Source organism: Fundulus heteroclitus, chromosome 20, assembly GCF_011125445.2.
Source record: "Fundulus heteroclitus isolate FHET01 chromosome 20, MU-UCD_Fhet_4.1, whole genome shotgun sequence".
In the NCBI taxonomy this organism is placed as follows: domain Eukaryota; kingdom Metazoa; phylum Chordata; class Actinopteri; order Cyprinodontiformes; family Fundulidae; genus Fundulus; species Fundulus heteroclitus.
Genome location: NC_046380.1, coordinates 5,209,164 through 5,224,412, shown reverse-complemented (window position 1 = coordinate 5,224,412; position 15,249 = coordinate 5,209,164). Strand labels below are relative to the sequence as shown.

The 15,249-nt window shown below is 40.0% G+C and overlaps 1 protein-coding gene across 1 annotated transcript; it reads left to right on the top strand.

Annotated features, from left to right (window-relative positions):
• The first annotated feature begins 5,575 nt into the window (after positions 1 to 5,575).
• On the top strand, positions 5,576 to 14,947 carry LOC118567160 (oxidative stress-induced growth inhibitor 1-like). The gene is made up of 7 exons (XM_036151611.1): positions 5,576 to 5,799; positions 7,455 to 7,591; positions 7,664 to 7,855; positions 7,939 to 8,030; positions 11,363 to 11,562; positions 11,651 to 11,994; positions 14,182 to 14,947. Exons 1-7 carry the CDS (start codon positions 5,742 to 5,744, stop codon positions 14,710 to 14,712), a joined length of 1,554 nt encoding a protein of 517 aa, XP_036007504.1. The 5' UTR covers positions 5,576 to 5,741; the 3' UTR covers positions 14,713 to 14,947.
• Positions 14,948 to 15,249: the final 302 nt, after the last annotated feature.

Below are 15,249 nucleotides of genomic sequence, written 5' to 3'. Positions count from 1 at the left end.
AACTTTTTGTTTCTCAAGCAAAAGTTTTGTTCAAGAAATAAAAAAAAAAAAAGTATTAAACAAACCAAGGTGATGCGGACCTGGGAAACGACCTGAAGAGAAAAGTTGTGGTTTTACAAGCAGCAGCAAAACTTTCACACCCTCTGATCTGGGAGTCGCGTTGCACGGAGCCTTGGTATGATTGCAGGTTACATAACACGGGCGGTGACTTTGTTTCATTGTGCCCTCGCTGACGTTACACGGCCTACTTCCTGCACTGAGCGGTGTCGGGTTACCGTGGTGACATAACCCAGCGCCTGCAGAGGAACGGCCTTGGACTCGACCGAAGGCGGGCCCGCAGGTCCGAGTGTCCGCGCCGCGGTGGGAAGGCTTTCCGTTTATCTGATGTTGTCTAAAGTTACAGAAATATAGTTCTCCTGTCTGCTTGCCAAGTCAGGAAAAGAACCTACGGTCCCTGAACGCATCGCATCACCGTTTTTGTTCTTCTCTCCTCCTGGGTCCCTATTCCTTCATTTGTTTATTTATATTAAATTTTGCATAAGTTTTGCTAATTTAAACTGAACCATTGCAAATCAATTCTCTGATTTATTTATTGTTATTCACTGCCTTTTACTATCTTTTTATTACATATACAGATGTTGTCGCTTTCTCTTTTATATAATGTAAATCTACAAATTTGGATGTTTATTTTTTAGATTAGAGACGAAGAAGAAAAATAAACACCGATCAAAATTGCTGAATAAGATGTATATATATTTTTTAAGAAGGAGCATTTAAGGGATTTAAGTTCGTGTTACTGTATAGTGGTGTTAATTGCACCGATTAAAGGATTATTTGTGTTGCGTCCGCTGGAGGCAGGCGATGAAAGGAAATCTGGTGGAAGGACGACTTCCTACGTGGCGTTGAGTCAAATAAACATCGGCTGAGCAGCTCACAATGACAGGAGCTTCCTGTTTGGGGCATCTGCTGCGCTTTTGTTTCTGCAACGCCACTGGAGAACGGGGCGAGCGTCACAGGAGACGTACGGGAACTCCCAAAAAAAGGAACTAAAAGAGAGCAAAATTTTCTTAAAAAATGAGTTTAATAGTCCCTTGATTCTAGCAGACGTGTTGAAATAATCTGCCAATGGAATGAGATTTTTGCACTTAAAATAGAAACAACTCATCTCCATCATCTTATCTCGAGTGCAGCATATCTAATTATCTTATTTTAAGGGTTAACATAATAAAATCATCTTATTTACCTGCTCAAATCAAGGACAAATACTCTAATTTCAAGAACATTTTACTTACTTTTAGTTCCTTTTTTGCAGCATACCTGCGCTAAACTACAGGAGGCCACGCTCACCTTAACTTTACCTAATACAAACATCTTTCAATCATCTGTATTCTATTTAATTTTAGTCGACTAAGTGCTTATTTATACCAGGTGAGTTTTTTTAGGTAACTTTTAGGTATATTTGGATTTCAGTTTCCAAACCAAAAAAAATAAATAAATAAAGCAAACTAAATCTAAACTAAAATTGTTTTCAAAATTTATCAGATTTTCAGAAGTGCAACATTACCTCCACCTGTTCTGCCTGGAAAAATAAACGTATATATTTAATGTTAGCATTTTTGATGAAGTCGAAACCATTCGGTGCAAATACAATAAAAATCTAAGTATTAAGACGAAAAGCCAATAGTAAAGCGGTCGGCCTGTCTGAATGATTTTTGGGGGATTTCAGATTGCTTCGTATCTATCGGTGACAAATACTCTAATTTCAAGAACATTTTACTTACTTTTAGTTCCTTTTTTGCAGCATACCTGTGCTGAACTACAGGAGGCCACACTCACCTTAACTTTACCTAATACGAACATGTCTTTAATGCTTTTGTCATTTTTAAATCTATGTAAATACAAGTATGATTTTAAAAAAAAAAAAAAAAGGAAGAGCAGCTGAATAAAATAACACTTTAGATGCAGCTCACTGGAGGACTGTGCTACTTTCTGAACAGGCTTGAGTGCCCTACATGTGGTGCTGGGGGGGGCTACCTGGAGCCCGCGGGCCCCAAGTTGGTGACCCTCGCTGTAAAGGCTGCACCTTAGAGGTGGAAACGTAAACGAACGCCTCCTTTTATTAGATTAGAGTTTGATGGCATCGGTTTGGTCTCTGCACTGCAAAAACAGAACTAAAAATAAGTAATATTTTCTTAAAATTAGTGTATCTGTCCTTGATTTTGAGCGGGTAAATAAGATGATTTGCTAATGGAATAAGATTTTTGCACTTAAAATAGGAGCAACTCATCCCCATCATCTTACTTCAAGTGCAGGATGTCTAATTATCTTATTTTAGGGGTCAAAATACTCATTCCATTGGCAGATCATCTTATTTAACTACTGAAATCTAGGACAAAAACACTAATTTTAAGAACATTTTACTTATTTTTAGGTCTGTTTTTGCAGTGTGCAGGCCGGGACTCGCTTGAGCATCTGTTCACGTCCCGTCTGCTGTCAAAGTGAAACTTAAAAAGGGCTGAAATTCCTCTTTGTTGGGGGACAAATACTGAAAGAGGTCTGACGCAGGAATCATTCGTCGCTGTTTCTGACCGGGCAGAACTTCAGCGTTTTTGTTCCACAGAGGGAATAAACTAAAAGTCCCAGCGGCTCCACGGAGCGCAGCTGCTGGAGCTGCACGTAGTCCTGAGTGAACCACTCATGTCTGGGGTTTCAGGCCAGGACCTTAAAAAAAAAAAAATTAAAAACAGAATAGGGTCTGGAAGCAGAGAAGTCCGTATAATGGGTTAAATGCAAAGTTTGACCCAGGGTGGAAAGTTTGATTTCATGAGGAAACGTATGAGCCTAAAAGCATGACATGACGGAAACGCTTTGTAGTCCAACTGTTTTTTATATTTGCTGTTAGTCTCTATTTTCCCAGGTTCTATTTTGTTTCTACATTTTATTCCAACTTGCTTTTACTCTGTTTTATTTTCCTATGTTTTAATCATTTAAAGCACTTTGCATTGTCTCTGTACTGAAATGTGCTGTACAGATAAATTTGCCTTTGCACTTATACAACACCACTCCTTTTTTTTTTTTTTTATAAATCTTTCCCAACCGTTCCTCCTCCTCTCATTCTGGTTCTTTTCTTTCCCTTTTTTTGTTATTGCTTCTCTTACAGTTTGCTCTTACTCAAACCTTTCTTCCTCCTCCTCTCATGTGTCCTCTTCCTCACGTGTCGGCGTTCGCCTGTGTAAGCGTGACTCGGCAGTTTGTGAAAGTCAACCGACACCGCTGCCCTCGGCGGGCCCGGCCCTCTGGAGGGGGGGGGGGGGGGGGTGCATGAGTGAGATCATGGCTGACCTCATGGCCGTCGGCGAGCAAACCCTCCGCCCACCCACAATCCTCTAAAGGGGTTTTACTGTGGAGGAGCGGCAGAAAGTTAATTTATGAAGCACTTTTCAGTAAAAAGACGATCCGACGCGTTGAACGGGAAACAAAGAACCTGGTTCCACTCGTTTTGGCTTTTTTTTTTTTTTTTTTTTTTTTTAACCCAACCAGACAAATGAGTCAGTAGAGAAGTTGAGTTTTAGTTTGTCGCTTCTAACAGTTTGCAGCAAAAAAAACCCAACAACAAACGAGGTTCAGGTTGCTTGAAGTTTTTTTTGCAACGAATGCTCCCAACTTAACGGCTCCACTCCACCGCAGTTTGTTTACATCTGCAGGCCTCAACCCACAATTATATAGATAGATATATATAGATAGTCATATATGATAGAGATATATAGATATATATCTATATATAGATATCGAGATATATATATATATATATATATATATTATATAGATATAGATATATATAGATATATATAGTAGATATATATATATATATATATATATATATATATATATATATATATATAGTCTCCCTGATGTATTTTGGAAGCTCTTCAAGACAGGTGATTATTTAAAGATAGAGTCAGAGTGCATGTTTTCAATTGAATATAAAGCAAAAAAGTGAATGATCAATTCTTCAAAAACAACCTTTGTTTTTTTTATTATTCTTAAAAAGAACTCACATGTTATCATCATGTTTCAACAAGGTTTTGAACAAATTTCCATAAAACAGATCAGATTAGGTGAATACATGACAATTTATTAACTTCCGAGCGCGCAGTGAGACAACACGAGCGCTCAAAACCGGTCTCGCACGCTCAGTTTTTTTTATTATTCAATAAAGGTGATTTGACCTTTCCAATATTTAAATATACATCAGAGTCTATGATTACAGTATGACTGTCTTGGTTTTATGTCATTTTATGTTTTTTTTTTTTTTTTTTTTTTTTTAACGCTAATATTTCTGAAACGTTATATTTGAGGAGTTTTATAAACATGGCAAAAATACTTGGAATGGCCGGCATCTGTTGTGGCCATTCTTGGCAGCCTTTCTGAGGCTTTTGTTTTGTTTATACACTGCAAAAACGGAACTAAAAATAAGTAAAATATTCTTAAAATTTGTGTATTTTTCCTTGATTTGAGCAGGTAAATAAGATCATCTGGCAATAGAATAAGATTTTTGCACATAAAATAGGAATAATTCATCTCCATCATCTTATTTCAAGTGCAGTATATCTAATTATCTTATTTTAGGGGCCAAAATACTCATTCCATTGGCAGATAATCTTATTTACCTGCTCAAATCTAGGACAAAAACACAAATTTTAAGAAAATATTACTTATTTTTAGATCCGTTTTTGCAGTGTTTCAATATTGTATCGACAGAAATTAAGAAATATGTCGTGATTATAAGTTGTGCCTGTATTGTGCGGCCCATCAGAGGGGTGAGGATATCCCTCCTAAACACCTATGCACCTAATGAAGATAATCATAGGATATGAGTTAGTTAATTGGGTCTTAAACATTTAGTTTTCTCTTTCTTTGGGGTAATTTTGTGCTTCTGACTGTTAACACTGATGCTGAATGTTAGGATATTTATACTGCTAAATAACCAATGCTCAAAAAGGGAGAGCATTTTGTTCACTGCAGCTGTTCGTCCGCTCTAGATCTGAAAAACTGCTAAAATTATACCCTAAACCACCTGCTGTATTACTTTAAAAACAAAGGGCAACTTTCTGTTCACTTTAAAGTTCACTTTAAACTTTAAAGTTAGAGTTTTGTTCTGTCATATAAACCCTTTTTTTTTATGGGACAGAACTGTGAGAAAGTTTGAAGGGTGTGAATACTGATGCACTTTCCAGCAAATTGTGGTGACGTCTTTCGGAGTTGTCTGCTGATCTTCTGAAATGACTATTTGAGTCGAGTTTTAGTGGAAAATCAGCAACATTTTGCGTTGCTTTATGGCTGCAAAGGTGAAATTAAAGACAAAATGTTCAAGATAAACAAGATTTTTGGTTTAAATCCAGGATTCTTTGGGTCTGTGCTGCCGGTTATAAAAGAAATCTGACTGATCTCTTGCATCGATGCGATTAGAAGGCCTTCGACTTGGATTCAAATGTCTGTAATCTAAGAAACCGAGTTCAGAACGAGGTGAAAAAGTCGACATATCATCTCGCGCTCACTTCCTTCCTGCTGCGCTGTGGTCTCTGAGCGTCTCTGTTTACTGGAGCTCGCACCTTTCGCCTTGAACCTCGAGGTCAGGCGGACGAACCGCTCCGACCACAGAGAAACGGCAGCGACCAGGAGCGGAGAGACGTCATGTTTGTGTCCTTAACGGCCGTTTGTTTCCCTCTCTTTCAGAAGAAATGGATCTGCAGGATAAAGAAACCACGTCTGGAGAGATCATCCCCGTTGTGATCGTCGGTAAGGACTGAGGGGGAAACCCCAGAGGAGGGCTTCGTGTCGCCATAACAGTTCATGCAGTTTTACCCGAAACAAGGAAATAACCTTTATGGTCGCGGCACATGTGCTGTTTTTTTTCGTCTTTTTTTTTATTCAAGATTGATAACTAAACAGTTAATTACAGGGTTGGGTCTAAGCCTTCAGACTGTAATGCAACAGGCTTTCTAGAGAACTAGGGGAAATAAATCCACAGGGGAAGAGGAGGGATTGCTGCTAATTCTGTGCAAAAACGAGGAAGCGAAAGTAACAAAAGAAAATCCTGATTTATTTGCCCGTTTTTTTGCTTTTTGCACGTGTTGCATCATCAGGTTTAGTACGAGAGGCGCTCAGACCTGCTGCGTCATGCTGTATGTGGTCCGGCTCGTTATCACTCTTGTTTTTCGATCGCTATGGCTCGTTGTGGCTCTTTTAGCTCGTTGTGGCTCTTTTTAGCTCGTTATGGCTCTTTTTACCAGTTTGTGGCTCGTTATGGCTCTTTTTAGCTTGTTGTGGCTCTTTTTAGCTCGTTATGGCTATTTTAGTTTGTTATGGCTATTTTAGTTTGTTATGGCTATTTTAGTTCGTTATGGCTCTTTTTAGCTCGTTATGGCTCTTTTTAGCTCGTTATGGCTATTTTAGTTTGTTATGGCTATTTTAGTTCGTTATGGCTCTTTTTAGCTCGTTGTGGCTCTTTTTAGCTCGTTATGGCTATTTTAGTTCGTTATGGCTCTTTTTAGCTTGTTGTGGCTATTTTAGTTCGTTATGGCTATTTTAGCTCGTTATGGCTCTTTTTACCGGTTTGTGGCTCGTTATGGCTCTTTTTAGCTCGTTATGGCTATTTTAGTTCGTTATGGCTCTTTTTAGCTCGTTATGGCTCTTTTTACCGGTTTGTGGCTCGTTATGGCTCTTTTTAGCTTGTTGTGGCTCTTTTTAGCTCGTTATGGCTATTTTAGTTTGTTATGGCTATTTTAGTTTGTTATGGCTATTTTAGTTTGTTATGGCTATTTTAGTTCGTTATGGCTCTTTTTAGCTCGTTATGGCTCTTTTTAGCTTGTTGTGGCTCTTTTTAGCTCGTTATGGCTATTTTAGTTTGTTATGGCTATTTTAGTTCGTTGTGGCTCTTTTTAGCTCGTTATGGCTATTTTAGTTCGTTATGGCTCTTTTTAGCTTGTTGTGGCTATTTTAGTTCGTTATGGCTATTTTAGCTCGTTATGGCTCTTTTTACCGGTTTGTGGCTCGTTATGGCTCTTTTTAGCTCATTATGGCTATTTTAGTTCGTTATGGCTCTTTTTAGTTCGTTATGGCTCTTTTTAGCTCGTTATGGCTCTTTTTACCGGTTTGTGGCTCGTTATGGCTCTTTTTAGCTCTTTGTGACCCGTTATGGCTCGTTGTGCCTCTTTTAGCCCGTTGTGGCTAGTTATGACTGTTTTTAGCTCGTTGTGGCTCGTTGTGCCTCTTTTAGCTCGTTATAGCTCGTTATGGCTCGTTGTGCCTCTTTTTAGCTCATTATGACTGTTTTTAGCTCATTATGGCTCGTTATGGCTGACATTAGCACCAGAACCTCCCTGTCAGTGAAACTAGACACCGTTCCCTTCCTGCGGATCTCCCCTCCTCATCCACCTCGCTCTGCTTCTCAGGTAACGGCCCCTCCGGCATTTGCCTGTCCTACCTGCTGTCGGGTTACACCCCCTACCTGTCGCCTGAGGGATGGCACCCCAACGCCCTGCTGCAGAGTAAGCTGGCGGAGCGGCCTCACATGTCGCTGCTGGAGCAGGTAACCCAGGCGGTCTCGGCGTGAGGCGACCCCGTTTGTTCCGAGCCGAATCTGAACCGAGCTTCTCCGCAGGACCTGGAGTACCTCTGCGAGGGACTGGAGGGTCGGTCGTCCAATCCCGTGGCGGTGCTGTTCGATTCGCTGCTGCTGCCGGACAGCGACTTCGGTCTGGACCACACCTCCCCGCTGGAGTGGCGATACGAGCCGCAGCGCGCCGTTCCTCACCTGGTTCTGGGAAAGGGCCCGCCCGGAGGAGCGTGGCACGTAAGTGTGTCAGGCAGCTGAGGGTGCGACGCCGGCCGTGCTTCGCCGTCTCTGATGGTCGTTTTCATGTGTCCCCCTTCCAGGCCATGGAGGGCTCCATGCTGACTCTCAGTCTGGCTAACTGGATGGAGCTTCCTGGGCTCAAGCTGAAGGACTGGATGAGAGACAAACGCAGGTCTGATCCCCGTCAAACACTCGCCTTCTGTTGATAACAAACGCAGATCCCTCCATGTGAAGTCCAAACGTTTCCCCTTTTATACATAACTACACATTTTAAAACAGTTGTTGGGAAGCCGAAACGGAAGCAGCTAAATGGTTTATTTGCCTTTTTAAGATGTATCATGAAGAACGGTTGGCCTAATTCTGACTTAAAACAAAAGAAAAATCACTAAATGATGTGGTTAGAAGTAGATGCTGCACAATTAATCGCATTTGCAATACAAAAAACACAATTTCCAAATGGCAGACGTCTGCAATTTTTGGCTATATAACAATTAATGGATCAGATGCGTCCTTTAAGTGCACTGGAAAAACAGAACTAAGAATAAGTAAACGTTTCTTGAAATGAGTGTATTTGTCCTTGATTTGAGCAGGAAAATAAGATTATCTGCCAATGGAAAAAGTAATTTTACCCCTAAAATAAGATAATTAGCTATACTGCACTTGAAATAAGTTGATGGAGATGAGCTCTTCCTGTTTTAAGTGCAAAAATCATATTCCATTGGCAGATTATCTTATTTCCCTACTCAAAAAAGCACAAATACACTCATTTCAAGACATTTTTAACTTATGTTTAGTTTAGTCTGTTTTTGCAGTGTGTGTAGTTAATGTTTAAATTGGGTTTGCTCCACATTGATGGGAAAAGAGCTGCAGCAGTGTGATAATCTAATTTTATTACTTGTTTTAGAGTTTATATAATCAAACTGTTTTTCCAGAACCTTGGAGGAATCTCACCATAGAATTAAGTTCTGGTCAATCAGTTAAATACATTGACTTGTTTGTTGGTTGCACTTTATGTTAAACAAGGATTGACATCCAAATCAATTAAAAGCCGTTCTCTTGAATAATATTCTGATTAATAAAAACATTAAAAGTTCTTGTTTTAAATTGTCCTCGTTTACAAACATCTTTATCTAGAGGCCATTTTTGTTGCTTTTGGTTAACGCAGAGAAAAGTCAAAATCAAATCACAATTTTTGGTTGAAATATATATATTTCTGCTCCGAGTTGAGACGCAGCGGCTCTTTTAGCGCCTAGTCTGCACAGCGGTGAAACAGATTGACTTGTTGTTTGTATATGTTTAAAAAGACATGATAAATTAAACTGGAAAAAAATTATTGCATTAAATCGCAATTAGATTATTTTCCAAATTTGTTGAGCCCTAGTTAGAAGCATAATAATAGATCTGCTGTTATCCTGTAAACATGCAAATACCGTCAGAGTCGAAGGAAATTTTTACAACACAGAACCAGGATGTTGGAGTTTCCGTTTCCATTCTACACCAACAGTTATTGATGATGCGTCATAAGTTACCTGTTACATTTAATTTGAGATATTTCACTCTGGCATGGTGAACTGTATTTCTTTTTCAAATAACCCGATCCTCTTCAGATGTTAAGACACCCATACATTTGCTTATATTGTTAAAAACATTATTGATCGTGATCGTAAATGACATTTTACCAAGTACTCTGCCCTGAGGAGCTCCATTTTCTATTTGATAAGGGGAGCTTCACAGTCTCCCTATTTTGGCACTTGTTCTTCTTTGCGTTAGTAAATTTGTCATCCATCTGTAATTGGATACCCACCTAATAATACGTTTTATTTGTGTTGCACACTTTAAAATCTTGCGACTTCTCAAGCTGCTTATTTATTTTAGTCAATAAAACCTCTTCCCATAACTCACCCTATGCCTCCAGAACATGTAGAAATGAGTTGATCACACTTTTATCAACCTGAACCCGTCTATTTTAATTATCTAAACTTAAAACTGGATCTATGGGCTTTCTGCTTATTATTACTTCTAATATTTCCCTTTCGATTCTAAAAAGTGCATTAGTTTGTCACTAACCACCTTTATTAATCCAAAAATCCCTCACTCTCCTACTGGATCAAACCGTTTCAAATGCCCAAAGGTTCAAAATTATATTGCGATACTAAAACCTTTTCAACTAAAAGGTGTTTTATTTAAAGCGATTATCCTATAAATCAGTTTTATTTTTGTGGCTAACCTAAATTGGCTTATTTATGAGTCTGTTGTGGATAATAGATGAAATCGTACATCAGTGTGACTCAAATAGTGGGACGCGCCCCCTAGGGGTGGCATGGAGGTACTGCAGGGGCACAGCGCCCCCTGCTTTTTGGTCTGTGCCTGCAGTCAGTAGTATGATGATTACTATTAATAAACTCCCTAAAAAAAGTGCAAAACTTCATGTAGCTGAAGCTTATCTTTAATATTAATGGCTTGATATTATTTTTGCCATTCGTAGCTAGTTAAAGGTGACAGAGTCGGGCTAAAAGCCGTTTATATTGTTGTTAATATTACATAATTGAAAAGGTGTAGCAATGTAGAGACGCTCCAGTTGGTAGAAACGGTTGTTATACGTTAGAAATTAACCCATATATATGTTATATGTTTTTAAAAGGGATTCTGGGTAATATAAGTTACATTTTGACCCATTTTGTTTGGAATGGGCGTCTCTAAAAAAATGTTTGGTTCTTCAAAGTAGGGGTACAACAGAAAACATTTGAGAACAACTGCAGTACATTGAGATAATGTAAAGTAGTCTGACGTTTCAACGCTTCACCACATGTATATTAAAGTGAGTTATGCCATAATGAAGTATAAAACTTGCTTTAGGTGTAGGCTTTAGTCGCCTCCTCGCCTCCATCTGTCCATGTGTTGCGTTAAACGTAGGGCTGGGCGATAAATCGATTTAATCGATTAATTCGAATGTACAATTCTTTAATATTTCATTTTTGGAAAATCTGGATTTTATTTTGCCAATACACTCATTGGGTTTCCATGAAGAGAACAGCATGTGATGCTGAATATATGTTTAGGCAAAATTATTGTCAAAATATTGTTAAGTGGAAACTTTTTTTACCATAATACGAGGTACTTCATTTACTTATTTACTTTTTTTTTAACTTCGTTTGAAGTTCACAAGTGCAGTGAAGCCTGTTCTTAGCTCAATGTGTATTACCACTAGCAGCAAATGTTTTGTAATATTTTCATTGTTTATAATGGCACGGCTGCCATCTTGTTTTACAAGCATGTTTCACAGCTTGTTTTTAGTTGCACTTTGAATTCAGGTCAACTCCCTGACGAAATGCTTGACATAAAAAGCAAGGTTTTAAAATAATTTCTTTAATTTCTTTTTATGAAACAAAAAGGAGGAAAAAAATTGATTAATCGGATTTTGTATAATAAAATCTGAGATTTATTTTTTTAATCCATATCGCCCAGCCCTAGTTAAACGCTCATTTTACGTCGTTCCTGTTGCAGGAATGTGAGAAATGACCGCGCCACGCCTGCAGAAATCGCCTCCTACTACCAGCACTACGTCTCCCAGATGTCCCTGGAGGAGAACTTTGCCTGCGGCACCACCGTCACCTCGGTGTCCCGGGAGCCTGGTGAGCAGGACGGGTCTCCCCCCTGCTGGAGAGTGTCGGGACTGCAGCGGCGAGAGGGCGAAATTCTAGGAGGTACAGTTAGGAAAAAAAACAACACATTTTCACCGTTACTGGCTATAAGATGGAAGAAGTGTTGACGGTGGGTTTCTCCTGCCCACAGATGGTTGCTCGGTCGCAGAGGAGGTGCCTTTCTCCCTGCTGGCCCACAACGTGGTGCTGGCGACGGGAACGCACGACGTCCCGGCTCGGCTCGGCGTGGAGGGAGAGTCGCTGCCCTTCGTCTGCCACTCCTTCTGGGAGCTGGAGGCGGCCATCTCTCGCGGCGAGCTCGACCGGTCCTCGGACCCCGTGCTGGTGGTGGGGGCGGGGCTTACGGCGGCCGACGCGGTGCTCGCCGCTCACCATCTCAACACGTCGGTGTACCACGTCTTCAGGCGCCCGGTCACCGACCCCGGGCTCATCTTCAACCAGCTGCCCAAGCTGCTCTACCCCGAGTACCACAAGGTGAGGAGGCGCCGACTCTAGAGCCGAGGCGCATGTGGGGTAGCCTCGATCTGACGCTGCAGCTTTGTGCTTTTTTTCTCCACTGCAAAAACGGATCTAAAAATAAGTAAAATGTTCTTAAAATTTGTGTTTTTGTCCTAGATTTGAGCAGGTAAATAAGATGATCTGCCAATGGAATGAGTATTTTGGCCCCTAAAATAAGATAATTAGATATACTGCACTTGAAATAAGATGATGTAGATGAATTATTCCTATTTTATGTGCAAAAATCTTATTCAATTGGCAGATGATCTTATTTACCTGCTCAAATCAAGGAAAAATACACAAATTTTAAGAATATTTTACTTATTTTTAGTTCCGTTTTTGCAGTGTCCTTATCTTTAAGAAGGGACATTTAAATTAAAATATGCCAAAATTAGCCTGAAGGCTACTTTACATCTGTAGTTCCTGGCAAGTCAATAAGAAAAAACACTAGACACCAGTCAATCAATAGGATAAAAGATAGGGGAACAATAACAACGCTGACCATGATTAGAATAATCTGACGTTAGTGATCACAGATCTGCTTCCTTTGAGCCATTTTTTGGTTTTAAATTAACTGAATGTAGTAGATTCTCTTCTAACAGCTGGGATGCTGTTCCAAATTTTTGAAAACATCTGTTGACTAAATGAGCGTCTGTGAGGTAAGACAGTCACTTCTAGCAGACGCTCCTGTTACCTTTCCACTAGGGCTGGATTTTATAGCTACATAAACTCTCCCAGAGGTTTTGGAGCAAGTCCATTTAAAACCTTAAACTTTGAACAGGCAGTTTTAAAATTTTCAAAACTAACAATCCTGTATTTTTGGAGAATTGGACAATGACGAAAGGACATAGGTTCTATATAAGAGAATTCTATAGAATATTTTTAAAGCCTTTTTGAATAGTGATGCTATCATTTTTAAGGTTGAAAAAACATTTTAGCAGCATTTTCTGGCAATGATAACCTGATTTGTCTGAAATTATGAATATTAAAATTAACAATTCTAGAAAATTATATATTTTACATGTTGCTTTTTTAAAAGATAAAGTGGAGTCCAAAGTAATTTCCAAGATATTTATATGTATGTACAAACTGGAGCTCCTCTCTGTTCAACAAGGATGCAGACAAGACTTTTGCAGATGGACGTTTTGAAAATTCAATTCAATTCCATTTTATTTATATAGCGGCAATTCATGAAACATGTCATCTCAAGGCACTTTCCAAAGTCAAATTCAATCATATTATACAGATTGGTAAAAAATTTCCTATATGATGCAATCAACTGGTTCAAATAAATAACACACAGACTTTTGTTTGAGGATTTAGTCAAAGACGTGATTTGAAAAGCCGCTCATCGCTACATGTGACTGCTGATGTTAGTATTTTTTGAGACTTCAATGTCAGACTGAGCATTTGTAAAAATTACAACATCATCTGCATATAACATCATATTAAGGTCTTTGCAGACATTCGGTAAATCATTGATAATGAAAATAAAAAGAGGTCCAAGTATGGAGCACTGCAATAAGGGAACTAAGAGTGAGTAAAATGTTCTTGAAATGGGTGTATTTTTGCTTAATTTGAGCATTCATCTCCATCATATTTCAAGTGCAGGATATCTAATGATCTTATTCTAGGGGTAAAAATACTCATACCATTGGCAAATAATCTTATTTATTTTCTCAAATCAAGGGAAAATACCCTAATTTCAAGAAAATTGTACTCACATTTAGTTCCCTTTTTGCAGCGAGTACTCCAACTTGACAACACTGCAAAAACGGAAACTAAAAATAAGTAAAATCATCTTGAAATTAGTGCATTTGTCCTTGATTTGAGCACATAAATAAGATGATCTGCCAATGGAATGAGTATTTTGACCTTTAAAATAAGATAATTAGATATATTGCACTCTAAATGAGATGATGGAGATGAATTGTTCCTATTTTAAGTGTAAAAATCTCATTCCATAGGCAAATCGCGTTATTTACCTGCTCAAATTAAGGACAAATACACTAATTTCAAGAAATTAATTAGTAAAAAAATGTATAAGTAAAAAATTTTTCCCTTATTTTTAGTTTTGTTTTTGCAGTGAATAAAGAAATGTGGATTTTTTCTTGATTGTATCCTAACATAGATCTAATTTCTTTGCCCCCCCCCCCCCCCCAGGTTCATCAGATGATGACCCAGCAGCAGCATCAGTCCACCCTGTCCCCACCAGAACAGGCCCAGAACCTTCACTCCACGCCTTCCTCCTCTTCGCACCCCCCTCCGTCCTCCTCTTCCTCCTACCCCGGCTACCTGAGCTTTCCGTGCCACCGGGTCGCCGCCTTCCACCCGGACCGGAAGTGCGTCCTGGAGTCAGACTCCGGCGAGCAGGCGGTGGTCCAGGTCTCCAAGGCGCTGGTGCTGATCGGCGCCCACCCTAATCTCTCCTTCCTCCACAATAACGGCCGCCCGTTGGGAGTCAGCCCGGGCGAGCCCATCTCCTGCCGGAGAAACCCGATAGACGTGGACCCCTTCACCAACAGGGTGCTGGCGGCGGACGGGCCGGGAATGTACGCCATGGGCCCGCTGGTGGGCGAGAACTTTGTCCGGTTCCTCAAAGGAGGCGCGCTGGCCATCGCCGGTGACCTCTCCAAGCGACGGCGCTGGGGGAGCGGAGAGGACGTCGTTCCTGCAGAAGTTCTGGACTCGTAGCCAGAAGCCCGGAGGTTTAAGGGGAAACGGACCTTATCGGGGATCTCCGAGCTCAAACGGGCGATCTGAGTCCCTGCCGAAGCGCTTCTGGGGATCAAAGCAGCGACACGAGCTCTTAGAACGGACTTTGACCGGTCCGGTACGATGGCGCCCCCCAGATAGGAGCACGTTTGAGGGTCCTGATCAGCTGTGGAGGAATGATGGGGCCCAAACAGAACCCCCCACCCTGCAAAAACGGGACTTAAAATAATTAAAATGTTCTTAAAATTGGTGTATTTGTCCTTCATTTGAGCAGGTAAATAATATGATTTGCCAATGGAATAAGATTTCTGCACTTAAAATAGGAACAACTCCTCTCCATCGCCTCTTTTCAAGTGCAGGATGTCTAATTATCTTATTTTAGGGGTCGAAATACTCATTCCATTGGCAAATAATCTTATTTACCTGCTCAAATCAAGGACAAATACACTAACTTTAAGAACATTTTACTTTATTTTTAGATCAGTTTTTGCAGTGCACTCCCCCACACCCTCCAAA

Bases quoted from the DNA above. Each gene is read 5' to 3' on its own strand.
- LOC118567160 (XM_036151611.1), top strand. From the start codon at position 5,742: ATGGATCTGCAGGATAAAGAAACCACGTCTGGAGAGATCATCCCCGTT. The intron at 7,856-7,938 runs GTAAGTGTGTCA...TCCCCCTTCCAG, and splicing joins CGCCCGGAGGAGCGTGGCAC to GCCATGGAGGGCTCCATGCT. The intron at 8,031-11,362 runs GTCTGATCCCCG...TTCCTGTTGCAG, and splicing joins TGGATGAGAGACAAACGCAG to GAATGTGAGAAATGACCGCG.